Source organism: Rhinatrema bivittatum, chromosome 6 (genome assembly GCF_901001135.1).
Source record: "Rhinatrema bivittatum chromosome 6, aRhiBiv1.1, whole genome shotgun sequence".
Lineage (NCBI taxonomy): Eukaryota > Metazoa > Chordata > Amphibia > Gymnophiona > Rhinatrematidae > Rhinatrema > Rhinatrema bivittatum.
In genome coordinates, this window is record NC_042620.1 from 65,266,360 (window position 1) to 65,287,579 (window position 21,220).

General features: G+C 41.9%; 1 protein-coding gene across 4 annotated transcripts in view; it reads right to left on the bottom strand.

Annotated features, from left to right (window-relative positions):
* Window positions 1-21,220, bottom strand: part of ZEB2 (zinc finger E-box binding homeobox 2) — a 220,513-nt gene that overhangs the window by 42,254 nt on the left and 157,039 nt on the right. For 3 of the 4 annotated variants that reach the window (XR_003857336.1, XM_029605417.1, XM_029605418.1), the window contains exons 5-7: window positions 10,254-10,439; window positions 9,309-9,523; window positions 4,948-5,056 (exon numbers count right to left, since the gene is read on the bottom strand). Coding sequence is in view for 3 of the 4 variants with exons in the window: in XM_029605417.1 (XP_029461277.1) it covers window positions 4,948-5,056; window positions 9,309-9,523; window positions 10,254-10,439 (510 nt within the window). In the remaining variant the exon portion in view is untranslated. The remainder of the gene's footprint in view (window positions 1-4,947; window positions 5,057-9,308; window positions 9,524-10,253; window positions 10,440-21,220) is intronic. The other variant, XM_029605419.1, reaches the window with a different exon arrangement.

Consider the following 21,220-nt stretch of genomic DNA (forward strand, 5'->3'; position numbering starts at 1 on the left):
CAGGGAGCAGGATTCACCTTTTTCCTGACGTCATCTCCTGCTGCTATGAAACCCGCGGCAGCAGGAAATGACATTGGGAGAAATGCGACTCGTCATCTCCTGCTGCCCCTGAGCCAGTCTCATGGCAGCAGATGATGAGTTGCATTTCTCCCAATGTCATCTCCTGCTGCTGTGGGGCCAGTCTCATGGCAGCTGGAGATGATGAGTCACGTTTCTCCCAATTTTATCTCCCACAGCAGCAAGTCTCGCGGCAGCAGGAGATGACGTTGGGGAAAAATGCGAGTCTTGCTGCTCGGGGTTGCCATTAAGTGGATCAGGCAGGGGTTTGGTTTATCCCTGTCTGATTTGATGTTTGACTTTCGAGGCATGGTGAAATGGCGGTCACCATAGAGGTATTTTGGATGGGCACATTTTGCCGCTCCAAAATTCTGCCACCTGAGGCTGCCGCGTCATGACAGAACCACCCCTGCTGGTCGAGCTGTCACTGCCTCCTTCCTCCCTCCCTCTCCTTGCCCCGATCATTCCACTATTTCTGCCTTTGCCCATGCAGTCTAATGCCAGCACTGTCTTAGCTTTCTAGCCTTCCTTGGGAGACAGGCTTACACAATGGCACCTTTACCAGATTATTGGAGAGTGATGAGAACGCAGCCACAGTCTCATCCTGCACTCTCCATCAATCTCTGAGAGGCACCAATACAACAGTCTCTCTCCCTCCTTTCTTATTTTGAGCTGTACCCCAGAATATGGGATGAAGAACCCAAAGGGAACCAAAAGAGTGGGGGTGGCACCAAAACAGCAGCCAACAATTCAGTCATAGATACCCATACTTTTCATCCTCCCTCGCTAAAATCAGAGAGGTAAGGGCCAGCTTTTCACTTTATGTCATTATTTGCAGTGGTCTAGGAACCACTTCTTTATAATATGTCACCAGTTTGGAATTCTACTTTCACAAAGTAACATAGTAACATAGTAGATGACAGCAGATTGAGATGGATTAGGCTATCCAGTTTGCCCAGTTGTCTTCCTCTCTGGTTTTCTACCAATCCGTGTAGATGAGAATATACATTTCCATAGTTAGACTAACACCTTCCTTCCTTCCATGTTTTTTCCCATGCATTTTCAAATTTCACCATGTCAGGCAGGAGACCTTTCCAGTCATCCAGTATGCTCAATATTATCATTATCATTACTATATTACTATTTTACTATTACTACTACTACTACTTATCAGTTCTATGTCTCTTCGATGTACAAATACATATAAGAGACAGTCCCTGCTTGGTAGATTTTACAATCTAATCAAGACAAACAGGGCAAAAGAGACTGTGGGAATTTCATTTATTATCATACAAAGGGTCATTCTAGACCTCATGCTGATTCTAATGGGACTTACAACATTGTTAACTTTTTCTTAATTCACAATCTCCTGTTTTCTTCTTTACTTGTAGCCTTTCCTCACAATTCTGTTCTTCTATTTATTATTATTCTGCTCCCATACAGCACTGAAGGTGTGTGCAATGCCATAGATAACTGAATAAAAGTATACTGAGAGAGCAATTTTCAATGGGATTTCCTCTAGTAAATGGGTGTTTACCCAAGGAAAATAGCCCCTTTGAAAATTGCCCAACGTAGGGAAAAGGAGCAGCACTGGGGTAAAAGTAGGGGCTGGGTGGAATACATGAGGGGATTTCATTTTTAATTCCTCATGCTTGCTTTACCTCATGTACTTTACATCTGTAAAGTAACCAAGTCATTCATCAAAATGCGTTAGGGCCCAAACATATGTTAAATGGGTCTAATGCATGCAATAAATATCGCAATGCAAGTTACCATGTAAATTTTAAATTTGTTGTGCAAGTGGGAGGAGTTAATGCAAATTGGGGTTCTTCTTCCATGGAATGTGGTAGATTAATGCACAGTGACACGGGATTTAAAGTCAGAAATAACTACACCTTTTTTTTTTGTAGTAGAGGAGAATACTTTTTATTGTGCAACCACAGCCATTATCACAAGGGAGGAAGGGAGAAAGAATAGGACTCTGTATATCTTTATCACTGTAGATGGGCACATTCAGCTCAGGGTGGGTTTTGGGGGGAGGGTGATGTTACATACTAGAGACTGCATTGTACAAATCAACTCTTATTGTTGTACCTTTCATCGATTCAAATGATAGAAATTTTTCAGTGATTTAAAATTTGCAGTTAATTTCTCTGTGTATTTAACACCACCCCCACCAAAACCACACCAAGTTGAATGTGGCCATTTACAGTGCTAGATAATATATATAGGCTACGCTCGCTTGGGATCTCTGGTGTTGTCCTTTCTTGGTTTACTTCAAATCTTTCTAATAGATCTCAGAAGGTTTCTTCAATCTTATTCTTCCTCTTGGGATAATTTATTTTCTGATGTTCTGCAAGGATCGGCTCTCTCGTCTGTTTAATATCTATTTAAAACATCTATGCCATATCCTTTCTAATCTTGGTATTAACTTTAAATTATATGTGGATGACATACAATTCTTCTTTCCTCTTAATGAAACTTGGGCACAAACTGAACCTTTTCTTAGCTCCTGTCTAACAACCATCCAACAATGGTTAAACCATAAAAAGCTAGCACTTAATATTTCAAAAACTGATATCATCATTCTGTCTCATTTTCCAAATCCAAATATTCTGAATAGTTTCCAATTCAATAATCAGACAATTCAATTTACTCAGAAAGTTCACAACCTTGGAGTCTTGATTGACCCAGTACTATCCATGCATGACACAATCCTCATTTCACAAGCTGAGACTTCTCCGTCATTTAAAACCCCTTCTAACCAAAACTAATTTCCACTCTGTTTTACAGTCCCTTCTCATTTCAGGTATTGACTACTGCAATTCACTCTTAACTGGATTACCAACCCATACCACTCATCCATTACAGATTATTCAGAACTCAACTGCTAGGCTATTGATAGGAATATCAATCAATCCATGAACATATTACACCTGTACTTGAATCCCTGCACTGGCTCCCCATATCATTTCAAATCCAATATGTTAGCAACAATTATACATTCTGTTACTCACAATATTCATTCTCCCTGTATTACATCTATTCTTAAAATTCCTACTCCTGGTAGAACATTAAGATCCTCCTTTCACCTACTCCTTGATGTTCCCTCTCCCAGAGCTATATGCTGAGAAGAAAGTCGAGAACACACATTCTCATCTGCAGGTCCAATTTTATAGCACTCTCTCCCTTTTGAATTAAGAAATCTTACTGAAAAAATGTTTTTCAGGAAAGCATTAAAAATGTATTTATTTAAGAAAACTTTATTGAGTTAGACAGAGAAGATATAAACTCCACTGTTGTTCCTAAATTATACACATGGCCGGACTTTTGTTCTATAAGTTTTACACCATTTTTAGTTTAGATTTTATTTTTATTTTATTTTAAAGTTGTGATGGTTTTGTCTGTGTATGTTTTTGTTTATGTACTTTTATTGTGATTTTAAGTTTTGATTACTTCTTTTACATATGCTTTATTTATGTATTAACAATTATGTATGTATCCATTGTACCCTACCCTGAATGTAGGAAGGGCGAGTAACAAAAGTTTAAAATAAATAAAGAAATAAATATAGAGCCCTATTCTCTCTCTCTTTTTTCTTTCTCTCTCTCTCGCTCCCTCTCCCTCTCCCCCCCCCTCCCGAGGTAGCTGGTATATACATAAATGAAATACGCATGCTGCGTAAAATGACATGCACTGTGATACTGTATTGCACGTTGTGGAAATTGCTGATGCAGCACTATTTCTGCTATATTTATAGTATTTTGATGAATCTAGGGATATGCAAGGTAAAAGATCCCCATGTCACCATGATATCTGCCATGGGATTTTCAAAGGAAAACTCTGTGAAGAGCTTCCCTTTGAAAATTGGCATTCGCAGGCCAGAAAGCACTGTGGACGGTTTAAAAATTGACCACTGATTGACTTATATTTGTCACACAAGCATAACAGTATACCAGTGGGGAAGTGAAAGCAAAGCCAGAGAGCCAGTAGAGTTTGTGGTATTGCAACAGGAAGGGAAGATGTGCAGACTCTTTCTTAAGGTGTTTCTATATTTATGTCTGGCTTCTCTATTTAATTAATCTATAGCTAAAATGGATTGTAATTTGATGTTTAGCTTTGTGTATCCATTCATCTTATTAATTAGAAAAACAGTTAACAATCTGAAATTAAATAAATAAATAAAAAATGCACAAGACTGCAACCCTATGGCTGGGCTGCCAGGGTGCAGAGTTGTGACTAATCCCCACCCTGCTGCTTAAAAAAACCCCCAAACAAACATTTCTGCATGGCAGTCCTTTACCTACTTCCAATCCTGAATCCTTATTCACCTACTTTCAGACTAGATCTGAAACTCAGTCCTTAAAATTTCCATGGCTAAGTAACTCTTTTGTTGAAGGGAGGTTTCCATGCATTAATTTACCCAAAGTCCAAATTTCTTAATGCTCAAAACAGCCTTGAATATTGCCCAGCATCGCAGCATATAAGCCAAATTTTATTTGATTCTACTAGTAAAAAAAAACCCAACCCAGAATAAAATAATTTTTACAGATAAATAATATTTATCACAACCATGAACCAATTCAATGAATTCTTTGTGTTTCTAGGCGTTACAAAAAATAAAGGTAATGAAACATTTTTTTGTTTTGTAAGCAGTGTAATCAGTCATGTTTCCAAGTCTTGCACAAGACCACTTGCTATTAATGGTATGACAGATCTCATGAGGATGAGTCAGGCACAAATAATTTATGAAATATCTTTGTAGCTTTGGAAAGCTAATAAATAAATAAATAAATAAAACCAGAACTGCATAAGCTTTAAAAAAAAATCTTTAAAACTCAGCTAATTAGATGAAATGCAAATTGGAACACCAGCACCTCCAGTACTCACCACTGTGAATTCGCAGGTGTTCCTTCAGATGGTGTTTATACTTGAAGGCTTTGCCACACTCCGTGCATTTGAACTTGCGATTCCCTGCTCCTTGGGTCAGCATTTGATGCTGTAAAAGAAAATATATCAATATGAATTTCATATAACAGGAATAGAAGAAATTTTAAAATTAGCAAAAAAAAAATTATATATATATATAGCAAAACAGTATCTTTTCTGACATGCTGAAAAGTGCATTTATTTATCTTGTCACTGTTATTTGTTGTTGAAATAGAAAAGAAAATGTTTTTAATAAACTGAACTGTAAAAAATAAAATCCTCCGAAATCTGTTTTTTTTCTTAATGTACTCCTCAGCATTTTCTCAAAAGAACCAACTAATATATGGTGATAGTCAATAATCCTGTCATTCAGACCATTAAAATCAGATGAAAATGTTTTTTTCTAATTCAGAAAAAACACACAAAAAAGGAATAAAAAAAGAGAGCACCCAAAAGGTTTAATTCAGAAGAATATTTATTTATTTACTTATTTGATTTTAATATGCATTTTTTTTGTATGTGTGTCCTATATAGTAGAGCAGTGCAAACATTAAAAAAAAATATATCAAAAGTGGCAATTGGGTGTTTAATATCTAGGAAGAGTTCATCATGGACTGTGCTGGTCACTATGGGGGTCATTTTCAAAAGCGAACGCACGCGAAAAGTCCCTTTTCGTGTGCAATCACTAAATGGGGGCAGAGTCGGCCCCGGAAGAGGAGGAGTCGGGGCGGCACCGGGGCCGACACTGTGCAGACATCTCTTCCGGCGAAAGGTAAGGACACTTAACGCCGCCAGTTTCGCGACGAATAACTACACCTTTTATGGTGTAGTTCTTCGGTGCGAAAGCCGGCAGCCAGCGCACCGCAGAGGTGCGATGGCTGCCGGCTTTCGCAGGCCCGCCCCCCCCCCCCCCCCCCTCCCCCCGCTTTGCCTCTCCCCCCCCCTGTTACCGCCGGATTGTCTTAAGGTCTGTGACCTTAGAAAATCCAGCTCTAAGATCCCTATCCTACAAAATTAATTTGCTACATAAATGGCTGAATATCTGAAGCTCTTTGGTCTAATCTAAGGCATTGCTCTCATACTACAGAAAAGATATTCAGACAGCCTTGAAGGATAACCGGCTCTGTTCCACAGAAGTTTACTCTGTATATTTTTTCAGCATACCTATGACTTACACAGAATAGAGGCCTAAAGATCTAACCCTGAGAGACATATGAAACCCATTAGGGATTCAAACATGCCTTAATTTTCAATTTGCCTTTGTATGACATGTAAAATACTTTTTGTGGCCCAAACTTTCTGGCCTGGGTTACAAGGAATTTTATGATAGGTTTAAAGTGGAGGTAAACCCCTTTCTGATGATTACCTAAATAATAAGGCCCACATCAGTTTCTTTTATATTGCATTAGTTTCAGACCTGTTGTCTTAGCATTGTGCTAAGCTCCTTTAAAATGGCAAGTTTTGGTCATTATCATCAATCATTACATTTGCAATATGACTCGCTGAAAAATATATTACAGACCAGAAGGGAAAGGCTACGGCGAACTTTCCTTCCTCCACTACTGTGGTAAGCAATAGGGACAAAACGAAGGAAAAGTTTGCTGAAAAGAGAAGTTAACAGCAGCCGAAAGATATAATCAAACACAGATGACCTTTTTGTACAAGTGAGAAAAGCACTGTGACTTTGAATTTTGTAAAAAAAAAAAAAAAAAATCCAGTCGTCTACTCTGGATGCTCAAGGTAGGAGGTCAGCTTTTTTTTTTTTCTTTTTTTTCAAACAGCAATGACACAAAAGCCTTTTGCAAAAAAAAAAAAGACAGCACAGAAACGGTATGACAACTGCTAGGGTGTGCTGAATCTTCCCACATTCCTAGTGAGACAGATGGTGTTACATAGGACACAGGGAGGTTTGTTCAAACAGCAGCAACCTTCAAAGATCAAGCAGAGCCCGGCCCCGCCGAGCACCATTGAGGGACCAGTGCTCATATGTTGCTGAGTTGCATAAACAAACAGCAACAGCTGCTTTGTCTCCCCCCGCCGCCCTCAGAGGACTGCTATAAACTTTAGTTGTGCCACTGTTAATATGATACAATCATTTTCATTTACTAATTGTAAATGCCATGAGCAAATGAGCGGACTTTTCAACACCAAAGCTACCATTCAGACTGCGCCAACGCAGCCGCACTCTTGCCTGTGAAATTTCATGGAGTAAAATTAGATAAATATCCCAGTGCAATTTTGTACTGTGTTTTCAATGATAAGAGAGCAAAAACAATGACACTGGATAAAATGATTTCTGCAAATGAGTTTCCGTAATTATCAACAGGAAATGATATAAAGACATTTGCTCAGGTTCATTTGCACAGATTGTAAGTACTGCAGCCTCTGAAATGTTACATGCAAAACTGCACAAAGGCACAAGCTGTGCCATAGTTTGGGTTTCCTCACATGAATTTACCTCTCCTTCTATGCCTCTGCCCCCTCCCCTCGCCCAAGCAAAACTAGAATCTGCTGGGATTTTAGTTACTTAAAAAGTATTTGCAAATAAATATGGGGGTAACCAGTATGTAAAAATTCCCACTATGAATCTGCATCTGTTTTGTGTTTTTACTGTGTATGTATAATTACATAATATCATATTTCACAAAGAAATACTGAAGTCCAGGAATGGCAAATGGTTATACGATACATTATTTCATCATGCAAAAATGAAAAATTGTTTAATATCAGCTGTTTCTGGTATAGCCTCTGCTTAAATATAATAATGAAATTGACAGAATGGTTTAAGCTGATAATGCTTTCATATATCTTTTTGTCGTATTAAGAAAAAATATTTTTGCGTGCATTGAACAGGCTACTAACATTTACATCTATTTAGAGTAGTGTGTCTAGCGAGTTAAAAAAAATAGTAATTTAATTAGCAGTTTAAATAAAACCATTAAGAGCCTTCTTTCATTCTGATTTATATTTCTTTCCTAAGGTGATACTAAAATTTCTGAAAACTCCTTCTGCTTAGCTACTATCACCATCATAAATCTAAAGTAATCAAGGTGTTGCTTTGCTGATCATTATTAGAGCCCCATGCGGGTATTACACTGACATATGTAAAGCATGGATATAGCACAAACAGCAGAAGAACAGATTCAGGGAATGAGATTAAAAAAAAATAAAAATAAAAATATAATAAACGGGGGGGGGGGGGGCGTGCTTGTCCCCGAGGTCGTTATGGACCTGTTTGGCCTGGGTAGTGCTGCAAGAAGGGTAAGAAGTTGGGCTGCCAAAATGCAAGCTATCTGGCCACGCTGAGGGAGGGGGAGAGGGGGAGAGCATGGAGGGATAAAGTATGGGAAAAAGACAATGTGACCAGCATGAAAAAGTTGAATTTTTATTCTAAATAACTAAGAATAAAAGAGACTATGTTGGAACAAAAACTTAGGAGACTTAGGAATAAGAGCCAAAGAGGGGAATAATTGGACCAAAGAACAGCCACATTGAAATTCTGAGTTATTCTAGCTAGTATAGTTGTTTTAGGTAGCTGTATAACTAACAGGGACTTATTCAACTAAGCTTTTTTTCTATAGGGACAGTGTGCGCATTCTTAGTGCAAGCGAACCTAGATGGTTCCGTTCAGTTTGGATTTTTCTTTTTTTGTGCTCATAGGAAGAACCACATGGCTTTATTCACTAAAGATATCTGCCAGTTGACATGGAATGAAAGGAATCCTTTCCTTTACAGAACATGACCTTAAATTGTCAATAGGCGGAAAGCATTACTCACATACAAAAAAATCTAACATTCAGTATTTGGAAATGACTGCAAAAGAATATTATGTTAAAAACGACTGCTGACTTCTAAGTCACTGTAAAAGTGTTTGCAAGATAAACTTAAGAAAAATGTATCTGCAGATCTCATACCATGACTTAAAGTTCATACTTGCAAAAACTGCAAAGCAGAACTAGAAGAAAAATGGAATTGAAATTGCTGAGATGTTTAATAACGTATAATTAAAATGCTACTGTTTCACTCACTTTTTGAGCAACATAAAAAAAACGAAACTAAAGTCAAGTTAAAGTGCAAATAAAATTTCTAAATTAGAAATTAACACACTCATTCGATCGTGAACATAAGACTATTAAATCATATTAGAAGAGACCATCAAAAAATCATTTAGACCTCAATTAAAGCTATTACCATTAAAAGATCTGCATCTTCAAAACGCCATGAAAAATTAATAATGATTGCCAATCAAAGCAATATCGTTTCTCTAAGGGGTTATTATAGAAAGAAATCACTTAAAACCAACCCCCCCCACCCCACCCCACCTGATCTCTCCCTGGTTTGTGCGTCACCATATGCCGTTCGAGTTGGGTGCGGTAGGCAAATGTGTAGCTACAGAGAGGGCAAGCAAAGTTCTCCTCATTCTTCTCATGGCGGTACTTGATGTGCTCCTTCAGGGATGTCAAGCGCTTGTAGCCCCGGTCGCAGTAGGGGCAGGTCAGCAGTTGGGCAAAAGCATCTGGAGTTCCAGGTTGCAGGTCTGTAGCCAAGAGACAAAAGAGAGAGAAACAGGCCAAAAGGTCAGTAAATCGATGGCAGCTAATGGGCTTACTGCCTGGGATGGCATGACAGGAATCACTGCAATCTGCTACACTACAGCGCCATCATCTCAAAGTGGCCTCTGCATACGCCACTGTCTTACACATCCCGGATCAACCTGGATGAATCATTTCAGACCCTGCTGAAATATTAATTAAAGACCTTGCTATAGTTTACATAAAAACTGCACAACAGTTTCAACCAAAGAAGCTATTTTTCTAGATCAATTTGCTTCTAATTTCTAGTCAGTTGTATGAATACATTTTTAACCTTAAGCTGTATGAAAACGTTAAATAGTGGCCATGAAGTAAGATGCTTATACTAGACAAAACTCAATTTTCTAAAATCAGAATTTAAACCAGGTCAAGATTTGTTTTCTTTAAAATCAGTGCTTGCTGTTTCTGTCCTTAACTATGAGAATGAAACAGTATCAATGTTGCTGTCTACAACTGCAGTATGCTCAAATTCTGCTGCTCATTTAAGGGTGGTAGAAAATGCCAGGAACTTGCAAACTTAACTCTAAGGGCTTATAGAAAACTTTGCTCATGAAATTCCACGCCTCTGCAGCTGTTCTTCAAATTTTAAGGTAAACACCCAGGCATGCAGTGCATTTATAATTGCAACAGCTGCAAGAGGTCTGAATGGTGGCTAAGAATGAATTATAGTCTTACCATTTTCTTCTTGCCCATTGGCCTCTGGTGTGCCTAAGCGACACAGCTCCTCAGGGGCTTCTGGGTAAATGATGGCTGTGTCACTGCGCTGCAGGTACTCCGCTATGCTGACCCCATGGCTGTCTCCTTCCATTTTCCTTTTGGCAAAATATTCTTCAAAGTCTGATGTGCAATTTGTGTTCTTAACTATAAATTAAAAAAAACAACAGAGATTGTAAATACATTTTCACAAGAAGTCATGACTTGTATGGGGAATTGCTTAATTGCTGACTCATATTGGTACCCTAGCATAGGTGCTAGAAGTATAACAAATGATACATTATCAGATGAAACCAATTCATTCTCTACCTCAATGTGCTATTTATATCATTAAATAACAAGGATATTTTTTCCTAACTAACACTGTTTTTTGTTAACTCAATAAGGACCTGTTTTACTAAGGTTTTTCTCTCATTCTGTGGCCCTAAGCCTTAGATCCATCAAAATGCTATAAATGAGAGAGTGAGAGAGAGAGAGAGAGAGAGAGGAGGCACTATTATCTCAGGGCGAGGTGTGGGCAGTGAGGTAGGTTTTTTGGGGGGGGGCAGTTTTACATACACAGTCAGAGATATGAACAGCAAACGTGCCATCAGTGAACATTTCCTGTCATTTGGAGTGATGAGACGTATAAGAGTAGTTGATTTGTACAATGTACTCTCTACCTAGCTTAATGCACTCTCTACCTAGCTGCAATCTTTTTTCTCTTTCTCTCTCCCCCTGCCCCCCCCCCCCCTTTTCGGTTGCTAATGTGGGCACAATGCAGAGAAAAAAGATGTAGTTACTTCCAGTGTTAAAACATGCATTGCTGTGCATTATTTATTGCATTTGACGTTAGGAGCTGCTCATTACCATTAACTTCACCCAAACTCCTCCCACTTGCATACCAAATGTCGTGCATTGTGCTATTTACTGCACACATTATGGCATCTAACGCAAAATGATAAATGACTCTGTACGTTTGCAAATTCTAAAAGTAACCGGATGAAAACTGCAATGTTGGCCAATCGTTTCGTCCTAAACGATTGGCCAACGTTGGCGATTTTCATCCCTTTTTTCTGATCTACTGAAGAGAACTGCAATGTCAAGATAAGTTCTCTATTTCATTTTAAAAAAAGAGAAAAAATATAAAAAAAAATGTTTGGTGATTAGAGTATCGATGTGCGGATGGATGATTGAAGAAATCATGACATTAAGTTTTGTCTAACACGTCATGTTATAACTCTGAGGTCTTTTCCTCCTTTCCTCACATACATTAGAATCCAATACAATTCTCACATTAAGCTCTAAGATTGATGTGAAAGATTTTTTGGGGGGTTATAAAATTCTACCTATACAACATAAATCCAAAGGACTTTCAAGCCAAAAATGCATTTGTATGTATGTTATTTAGTATCTATTGAGTACTGTATGTATATTCAGTAGAACAATTCCTATAAAGATATACTGTATATAGGGAGGCCTATGTAAAATAGGCTTCCCGGCGCGCGCAGAACCCCGGGACTCGCGTAAGTCCCGGGGTTTTCGGAGTGGGCGCATCGTATAGGGTGAAATTTCACTGGGTGTCAACATCTTGAATCAGATGCTTGTGAGGCATCCTGAATTATTCCAACTTCTCACAAAGAAGCTGCCCTTCCTTTAGACTTCTATGGAAATGCCCTGCTATTTTCTTACACCTCTCTATCAGGTTCTTCAGAAATGGATTCCCATCATCATTGGGCCCCAGCCCCACGGTGTCTCTCACTGCCAGGTGTAAGAAGTTTGCAAAGCAACAGAGACCCTGAAGAACCCCATCTTCTATTGTATTTACCATATTTGCACCACATTCTGTTATATAAAATAACCTGCCTAAAGGCTCCTGCCTCTCCAGTCTAGCTGCCAATCCTCCAGCATCGTTCTTATGGCTGATAGAATATTGCATAAGATATGGGGGCTTAGCATAAACCGGGTGTGCTGCAAAGCTCACTTGTACTCTGTTACTCCATCCCCACTAGAACTGCTGCAAGCCACTGCCTCAGCCAATTTCCACCAGCGTGCTGTCAGGGAGGGGTAAGAGTGCATAACTTTCATGCTGGTCCAAATATTCCTGGTGAAATGCATGCCTCTCCCCTCTGCCTTAGCCAGCTGTGCCTGAATGCAACTACAGCTCTGGTTGTACAGGGTAGGGATAACTTTAATATATGTAAACCTGGAGGGGACTTTGTAATTGAGGACTAACACATGCAACAGACCCTTAAAACCCTACCTACAGGGGCTGGAAATCAAGGAAAATCATTTCCCTGATGTTCTTATTATTATTTTAGATGCTGCCTGACCCTTGCCCTACAATTGCTATGGAACACCACTGGATTTCCTCTATGGTGGATTGTAGCTTTTGACACATGGCTGGAGACTGCTGGCCTGCAAACTGATTGCTGGAAGGAGCTCTGGAATCATCTTGGGGGAAAATCTTTCCTTTTTCAATATATTTCCTCTGGCTTTTACTTGACGTGGCAGAAGGGGTCCCTAAGCTAATACTGCCACACTTCCCTGATGCCATTTCTATAGGGTGCTTCTTCTGCAGGTGATACTGCATACCAGCATTTGTAAGATGCCCCACTTGTTTCCATCAACTAATAAACTGAGCAAAACACAGGTCTTCCCTCACTTTAAAGTGCCTTCAGATCTTGGATTTCTTACACAATCTCTTCTCTATATCCCTGGAGGCTGATGCTGGCACTGGAGTTGAGGTAGAGAGTAGATCCTGAGGAAAAATGTCAGGGGCATCACTAGCACTCTCTATCTACACTGCTTGTTCTTCCTGGAGGTTGACCTCAGCATCATCAGTATTATCTTCTCCCCTATCATTGAACTGGATGCTGAAATGCTACTGACTAAACTTCCCAAATTCTCTTCAGCTACTAGCATTTCAATATCTTCTGATTCAGAGAATTCCAGACAAGATTCTTCCTCTGAATTAGTTGGCAAAAATACTGCCTTCACTGCCTCAGAAACAAGAACCAAAGAGTAATGTGCTGCTGGTTTTAGGCATTGCACTTCTGTTACCCCTGCCCTGCTAATGTCAGTCTTGGATGACTTTCCCATCTTTTCCCTCTGCTCCAAAACAAGAGGGAGAGCAAAACTGGCAGAGGCAAATGCTCTCCAAATTTCAATTTCTTCTGTGTTGAGCTGCCTTTCCTTTCTTGTAATTCTGGACCTAACAAGTACCACTTTAATGAAGGTGCTGGACTGTCATTTTTATTGCTGCCCCCACAAAAGCTTTCAACCCTGCCAAGATCCCCTCCTCTCTCTTTTGCTGACATGATTGAATTTGTTGAAGTGCACTGCCTAATTGGTTTTTGAATATTACAAATTAATTTATTGATACTATAACTGTATCCCCATTTTCAGTACCACTCACTATATGGAGAACTATCTCTCTCACTCTCTCGTACACATACATACACACACACACACAAACTCACACACATGGATACATATAAAGTGTTTGTGTGCTGTACTGTGTGTAGTATTGCTGACCGAATCCATGCACAAAAAAATAACCTGTTACACACTAAGGGGTAGATTTTCAGACGAGCGCGAATAGCCTACTTTTGTTTGCGCTCCAGGCGCAAACAAAAGTACGCTGGATTTTAGTAGATACGCGCGTAGTCGCACGTATCGGCTAAAATCCTGGATCGGCGCGCGCAAGGCTATCGATTTCGTATAGCCTGCGCGCGCCGAGCCGCGCAGCCTACCCCCGTTCCCTCCTAGGCCGCTCCGAAATCGGAGCGGCCTAGAAGGGAACTTTCCTTTGCCCTCCCCTCACCTTCCCCTCCCTTCCCCTACCTAAGCCACCCGCCCGGCCCTGTCTAAACCCCCCATCCTACCTTTGTCGGGGGATTTACGCCTCCCGGAGGGAGGCGTAAATCCCCGCGCGCGAGCGGGACTCCTGCGCGCTGGGCCGCGACCTGGGGGCGGGTACGGAGGGCGCGGCCACGCCCCCGGACCGCCCCGGGCCGTAGCCACGCCCCCGTACCCGCCCCCAAAACGCTGCCGACACGCCCCCGCAACGCTGCGCGCTCCGGCCCCACCTCCGACACGCCTCCCGACACGCCCACTCCGAAAACCCCGGGACTTACGCGAGTCCCGGGGTTCTGCGCGCGCCGGGAGGCCTATGTAAAATAGGCTTCCCGGCGCGCAGGGCCCTGCTCGCGTAAATCCGCCCGGTTTTGGGCGGATTTACGCGAGCAGGGCTCTGAAAATCCGCCCCTCTGAGTCAAAAAAGAGTAACAGCTTGGTAAGGCTCTTCTCTTTAGTCTCTGAGTGTGCTGTGCTCACATCATTATTCAGAGACAAAAAAAATCACTAGCATAGCCACAACTGCAATCTCAACACTTTTTCCCATTCTGCTCTCCCCCAGAGAAGAGAAAAGTCAAATTCAGCAATAGTGCACTGCCTCTCTTCCTGGCATAGTAAGTGAGACCACTGCAGCATAGTGAAGAATAGAAGCTCTTTATCAGTGCCAAATCCAAACTTTAAGCTTTTTTAATACTCTCAGAGAGCTTCTCTTAGCATGTTCTACTCTGTGAAGCGTTAGAGAGGAAATACAGACTATTTCTTGCACATTCTTGGACTTTACATTGGTAGTGGGTCAGCATCTGTTTAGTCTCCATGCCAACTTGTCCTGCCTTGGTTCTGACAAGGCTCTGACAAGGCACTGAGGTCACATAGTCAAGAGTTAGTTGCTGTAGTTATTACTGTTTTTTATTCTCAGCAGTACACAGCCATAGATTCCAATGGGGCATTGAATGAATGGGAAGCATATTTGAATGGGATGAAGCATATTTGTTTCATTTGTGGTACCCCCTCCTTTTGTTCTTGGGATGCCACAAATGAAATGATATGAGCTCATTCATTATGTTTTGCTCATTCAATTCAAACAAATGTAGTGCTTGTTAGACTGTAAGCACTTCAGAGTAGGACTATACTGTCTTCTGTGTTTCTATGACTTGTTGTTTGCTTTTTGTCATTTCATTGTATATTGTTATATATATATATATATATATATATATATATATATATATATATATATATAGATAGATAGATAGATAGATAGATAGATAGATAAATTTAAAATATATATAAAGATAGATAGATAGATAGATAGATAGATATACCCTTTCCCGGCCATTCCTGCATGCCCTGCGCATTCAGCGCCGACCTGTCGGGGTCCTGGGCTGACCAAACCACACACTGACGCTTCACTGGCACCCTGTGCCCCTCCACCACCCAGAGAAGTGGACCCCCCTATCCCACGGCGACATCACCAACGCGACCAATGCGACAAAGAGCCTTAAAGGCAAGTCGCAGGCCGCCATCCTGCCATTTCCCGGCTGTACCTGCACACCCTGCACATTTGGCGCTGACTAGGGATGTGCAGACCAAAAGTTTAAGTTCATAAGTCCATAAGTCGAAAGGGGGTCCCATTTGCGGTCAATATGGACATATGGAGAATTCCATAAGTTGAGTCTATGTCCATATGTGCAAATAAAAATGTAATCCCCTCACCCGCCTTAATCCCGCCCCCCCCCCCCCCCCCAAGACTTACCAAAACTCCCTGGTGGTCCAGCAGGGTCAGGACGCCATTCCTGAACTCCTTTGCAAGGAGCACGTGACGTCGGCGTCACGTCGGAGTGACGCGGCGTCACGTGATTCCCCTCGGGTTCGCTCCTGGACCCCTCGTTGGCCCAAAAGGCACTTTTGGCCAGCTTGGGGGGGTCAGGAGGCCCCCCCCCAAGCTGGCCAAAAGTGCCGTTTGGGTCCAACGAGGGGTCCGGGAGCGGAACTGCAATGGACCACGTGACGTCGGAGTGACGCGGACGTCACGTGATTCCCCACGCGTCCGCTCCCGGACCCTCACGGAACTTTTGGCCAGCTTGGGGAGTTTTGGTAAGTCTTGGGGAGGGGGGATTAAGGAGGGTGAGGGGTTTAAATTTTTATTTAGATCAACAATCGCGATTTCCAACGTATTCAACATAGCTATGTTGAATAAGTTGGAAATCCGATCGTTTACGCCTCATCATTTTTTTAAGTTAAAAAAAAAAAAAAAGTTGCGTTTTCCATTTAAGTTCAAAACGAATGCACACCCCTAGCGCTGACCCGTTGGGGTCCTGGGCCTGACCGGACCACGCGCCAAGGCTTGAGTGGCGCCCTGCACTCCTTCACCACCCAGCAAAGTGGACCACCCCCCGGCGATATCACCAGCGTGACCGATGCAACCAAGAGCCTTAAAGGCAAGTTGCAGGTGTTGCGTGCCTGGCGTCGTGTGCCGAAGGAGTTCAACAAAGGGGCCTGCCCCTTGTTGCGCCCCTTAGTGCCGCCTCCTGTGTGCTACCTTCCCCACACTTGGATTATAACTTCGATCACAAAAAAACCTTTTCAGCTTATGAAGCCTACTGGAACATTCCTCCTTCACAGTAGTCCTTTTCAAGCTATCGAATTATACTCTTCAGAGCCTAGACACGAGAAGACTTCTTTGCACCACCCACAAACAGCTACTTGATTTCTACACCCACCTACCTCACCGACTTTTCTTCAATTAACTCACCCGCTTCATTAGACGCACCTTCCTTATTAGTCCCATCCTCCATACCCTCTTCTCTACACCCTCAATCTCATCCTCTCCCCCTGCACCTAAATAAAGATGCTACCTCTCCCCATCCCTATACTTAAAAATCCCTTATACCACCACAAAAAAACCCCTACAACTTTCCCGCCTATCACCCAAGATCCCTTATACCAATCATGATATCCCCTCTCATACAGTTTATCGGCCTCTCTGTTTTCTCTCTTATTCTCTTCAATGCCCAATCCCTTGTAAAAAAGACTCCCTTACTTAATGATATTTTGCTCGACTCCAAACCTGACATCTGTACTATTACAGAAACCTGGCTCAAGCACACAGATGTAGTACTCCTAAAACAACTACCCACGCACATATATGACATATTCTCCATACCTAGGCTCAAAAAAAAAGGAGGAGCTGACTTCTAGCTGCCAAAAAAGACCTCAGACTAACATGACAGACTGTCAATATATCTCCTAAATTCGAAATTGGCTTCTTCAAATCATCGCAGCTCTACGTATGCCTAGTATAAACACCCCCCACCCCCGGTCTCCTCGATAGCAACACATCCCCTCTCATTGAATTTATCGCAGCCAATATAGATTTTGATACCCCAGCCATTATACTTGGTGACTTCAACCTCCATGTAGACTCCCTCCCTCTGTTTCCTCCCTGTGAAACATTCCTCTCCTCCCTTGAAGCTATGGGATTTAAACAAATTATAAACAGCCCTACACACAAAGCAGGTCATACCCTTGACCTAATCTTTACAAACTCAAGCATTTTTTCCTCTGAAACACCCTCCTGCTCTGCTGTCCCCTGGTCTGACCACTCACTTATAAATACCACTCTCTCTATAAAGAAAACCTCTACACCCCCCTCCCCCACCCTCACAACCATACTATCCAATTCAGAAAACCCTGCACCAGAGATGACTTAACTTTTGCCCTCACTGATGCCATTGACAAAATTGACCTACTACCGAATCTGCCCTCTCCTCGTGGAACAATATCACCAAAGACATTGCTGACAAAATCTGCCCTATGACAACTAAAGTAATAAACCCCGCCTGCAATAGCAAAAAAGCTTGGTACTCACCTCAACTGAAAAAACTTAAATGTGAACTAAAAAACAAAGAAAAGAAATGGCGAAAAGATCCCTCACCCATTCTGCTAGCCTCATACCAGTCCTCCCTGCATGCCTATAGAACCATCATCCTTAAAACCAAACAGGATTTCTATATACTCAAAATTCATGACTTCCAATACAATGCCAAAATGCTCTTCTCATATGTATCTGACCTTACCAAAACCTCCCCTCCACCCATTTCAGACCACGACTCCAAAAGCAAATGCGATGACCTTGCCCACTTCTTCAATAACAAAATCTCTAAGCTTATGGTAAACTTTCCCTCATCCATATCCTAGTCTAACATCCTCCCAAAAAACCCTAGCGCCTACCTTGACTGCCTCAGACCACCTCATCATCTGAAATAGAATCTCTCTTAAAGAAAATTAAACCTGCCTCACACCCAGCCGATTCCATCTGTACTAAATACCTATTAACTATCCCCAATCTAATAGCCAAACCCCTATCTGAGATTATCAACTGTTCCCTCACACTTGGTAATGTTCCCACCATTTTAAAACAAGCCATTGTCAAACCCATCCTAAAGAAACCCAATCTTGACCCCTCAGAACTCTCCAACTTTCGGCCAATCTCAAACCTCCCTTTCCTAGCCAAACTCATGGAAAAAGTAGTCAACCTCCGACTCTCTGAACTCTTAGAGAATCACAAAATTATTTTCCCTTCTCAATTTAGCTTCTGCAGATTTTTCAGTACCGAAACACTCCTAATCTCTCTCATGGACACCCTTCTCAAAGGAATGGATAATGGGCACTCTTACCTTCTTGCAATGCTTGACATCTTGTCTGCATTTGACACCATCAGCCACAAAATTTTGCTAAACCAACTCACTGACATCGGAATAACAGGAACCACACACCGCTGATTAGAATCTTACCTTGACACCAGACACTACAAGGTCAAACTAGGCAATTTTGAATCTGATACGATCCACCTAACCCGAGGCGTATCCCAAGGCTCCTCGCTATCCTCCACACTCTTCAATATCTACATGTTGCCCCTTTGCCAACTCTTATCTGACCTAAGTCTTCCTCATTTCATCTACGCAGACGATGTCCAAATTCTTATCCCCATCACAGATTCTATTTCCAAATCCCTAAAGACCTGGACAACTGTATTACAGCTATCAACCAGCTCCTTACAAACCTTAACGTCGCTCTTAACACCACCAAAATGGAACTCCTCATCATCTCTCATAACCCGACCACCTTTACCTCCTCCTCTTCTACCACCATGCCCCGTTCAACACCTATCTCTCAATACGTACGAAATCTAGGCATTATCATTGACAACCAATTAAACTTAAAAAAAATTCATAAACTCTACTATGAAAGAATGTTACTACAAACTCCATGTCCTAAAAAAACTAAGACCTCTCCTCTATTTTAATGACTTCCATACTGTCCTTCAAGCCACAATATTCTCCAAACTTGATTATTGTAACTCCCTCCTTCTAGGCCTTCCTGCCTCTACCATCAAACCCCTCCAAATGTTGCAAAATGCTGTTGCCAGAATCCTCACTAACACAAGCAGAAAAGATCACATTACACCTATCCTAAGAGACCTCCACTGGCTCCCTATCTCCTCCAGAATTCTCTATAAGAGCCTCTCAATTATTCACAAGACCCTCTACAATCAGAACATCCACTGGCTAAACAACTCCCTCAAATTCCATTCCTCAAACAGACATACCAGATCTGCCTACAAAAGTACCATACAAATACCCTCACCCAAATTTACACACCTCACCTCCACGAGAGATCGAGCACTATCAATTGCAGGTCTTTCAAACTGGAACTCAATGCCCCCTGACCTCCGTATGGAACCTTGCACCCGGAAATTAAAAAGAAAAACTAAAAACCTGGCTCTTCAAACAGGCTTACTCTTGACCCCCTACCCCTTTTAATTTTTTCATCCCTAATAATGCATCTACACTATCCCAATACCCTATACTCCTCCTTGCTCTTCCCTCCCTATGTTAATCCCCCTGATCCCCTGCTTATGCCTTTACATGCCTAACTTATTTAATAACCATGTTGAATTTCAAATTGTTTAAATGTTATATTCCTGTCCTGAATTTCTGACATCCTCTCTTATAATCCATTATTGTTGATTGTTACACTACCAACTGTTCCATGTAAAATTTCTTTCTTTCCTTGTTATATTACCCATTCCATGTAAACCAATGATGTGTAAATGAACGTCGATATATAAAAGCTTTAAATAAATAAATACATAATAAAAAATATATCTATATATCTATATAATTGATCTTATATGTAAATTTCATATGATTCTACATCTTACTAAACATGTACAGATCAGTGTGAACTGAGGATGCTTTGTAAATAATGCATGAAAATGAGAATCTTCAGTGGGCATACTGCTAGCTAAAAGTGGCAGAATAAGTGGGCGTGTCGGGAGGCGTGTCGGAGGTGGGGCCGGAGCGCGCAGCGTTGCGGGGGCGTGTCGGCAGCGTTTTGGGGGCGGGTACGGGGGCGTGGCTACGGCCCGGGGCGGTCCGGGGGCGTGGCCGCGCCCTCCGTACCCGCCCCCAGGTCGCGGCCCAGCGCGCAGGAGTCCCGCTCGCGCGCGGGGATTTACGCCTCCCTCCGGGAGGCGTAAATCCCCCGACAAAGGTAGGATGGGGGTTTAGACAGGGCCGGGCGGGTGGCTTAGGTAGGGGAAGGGAGGGGAAGGTGAGGGGAGGGCAAAGGAAAGTTCCCTTCTAGGCCGCTCCGATTTCGGAGCGGCCTAGGAGGGAACGGGGGTAGGCTGCGCGGCTCGGCGCGCGCAGGCTATACGAAATCGATAGCCTTGCGCGCGCCGATCCAGGATTTTAGCCGATACGCGCGACTACGCGCGTATCTACTAAAATCCAGCGTACTTTTGTTTGCGCCTGGAGCGCAAACAAAAGTAGGCTATTCGCGCTCGTCTGAAAATCTACCCCTTAGTGTGTAACAGGTTATTTTTTTGTGCATGGATTCGGTCAGCAATACTACACACAGTACAGCACACAAACACTTTATATGTATCCATGTGTGTGAGTTTGTGTGTGTGTGTGTATGTATGTGTACGAGAGAGTGAGAGAGATAGTTCTCCATATAGTGAGTGGTACTGAAAATGGGGATACAGTTATAGTATCAATAAATTAATTTGTAATATTCAAAAACCAATT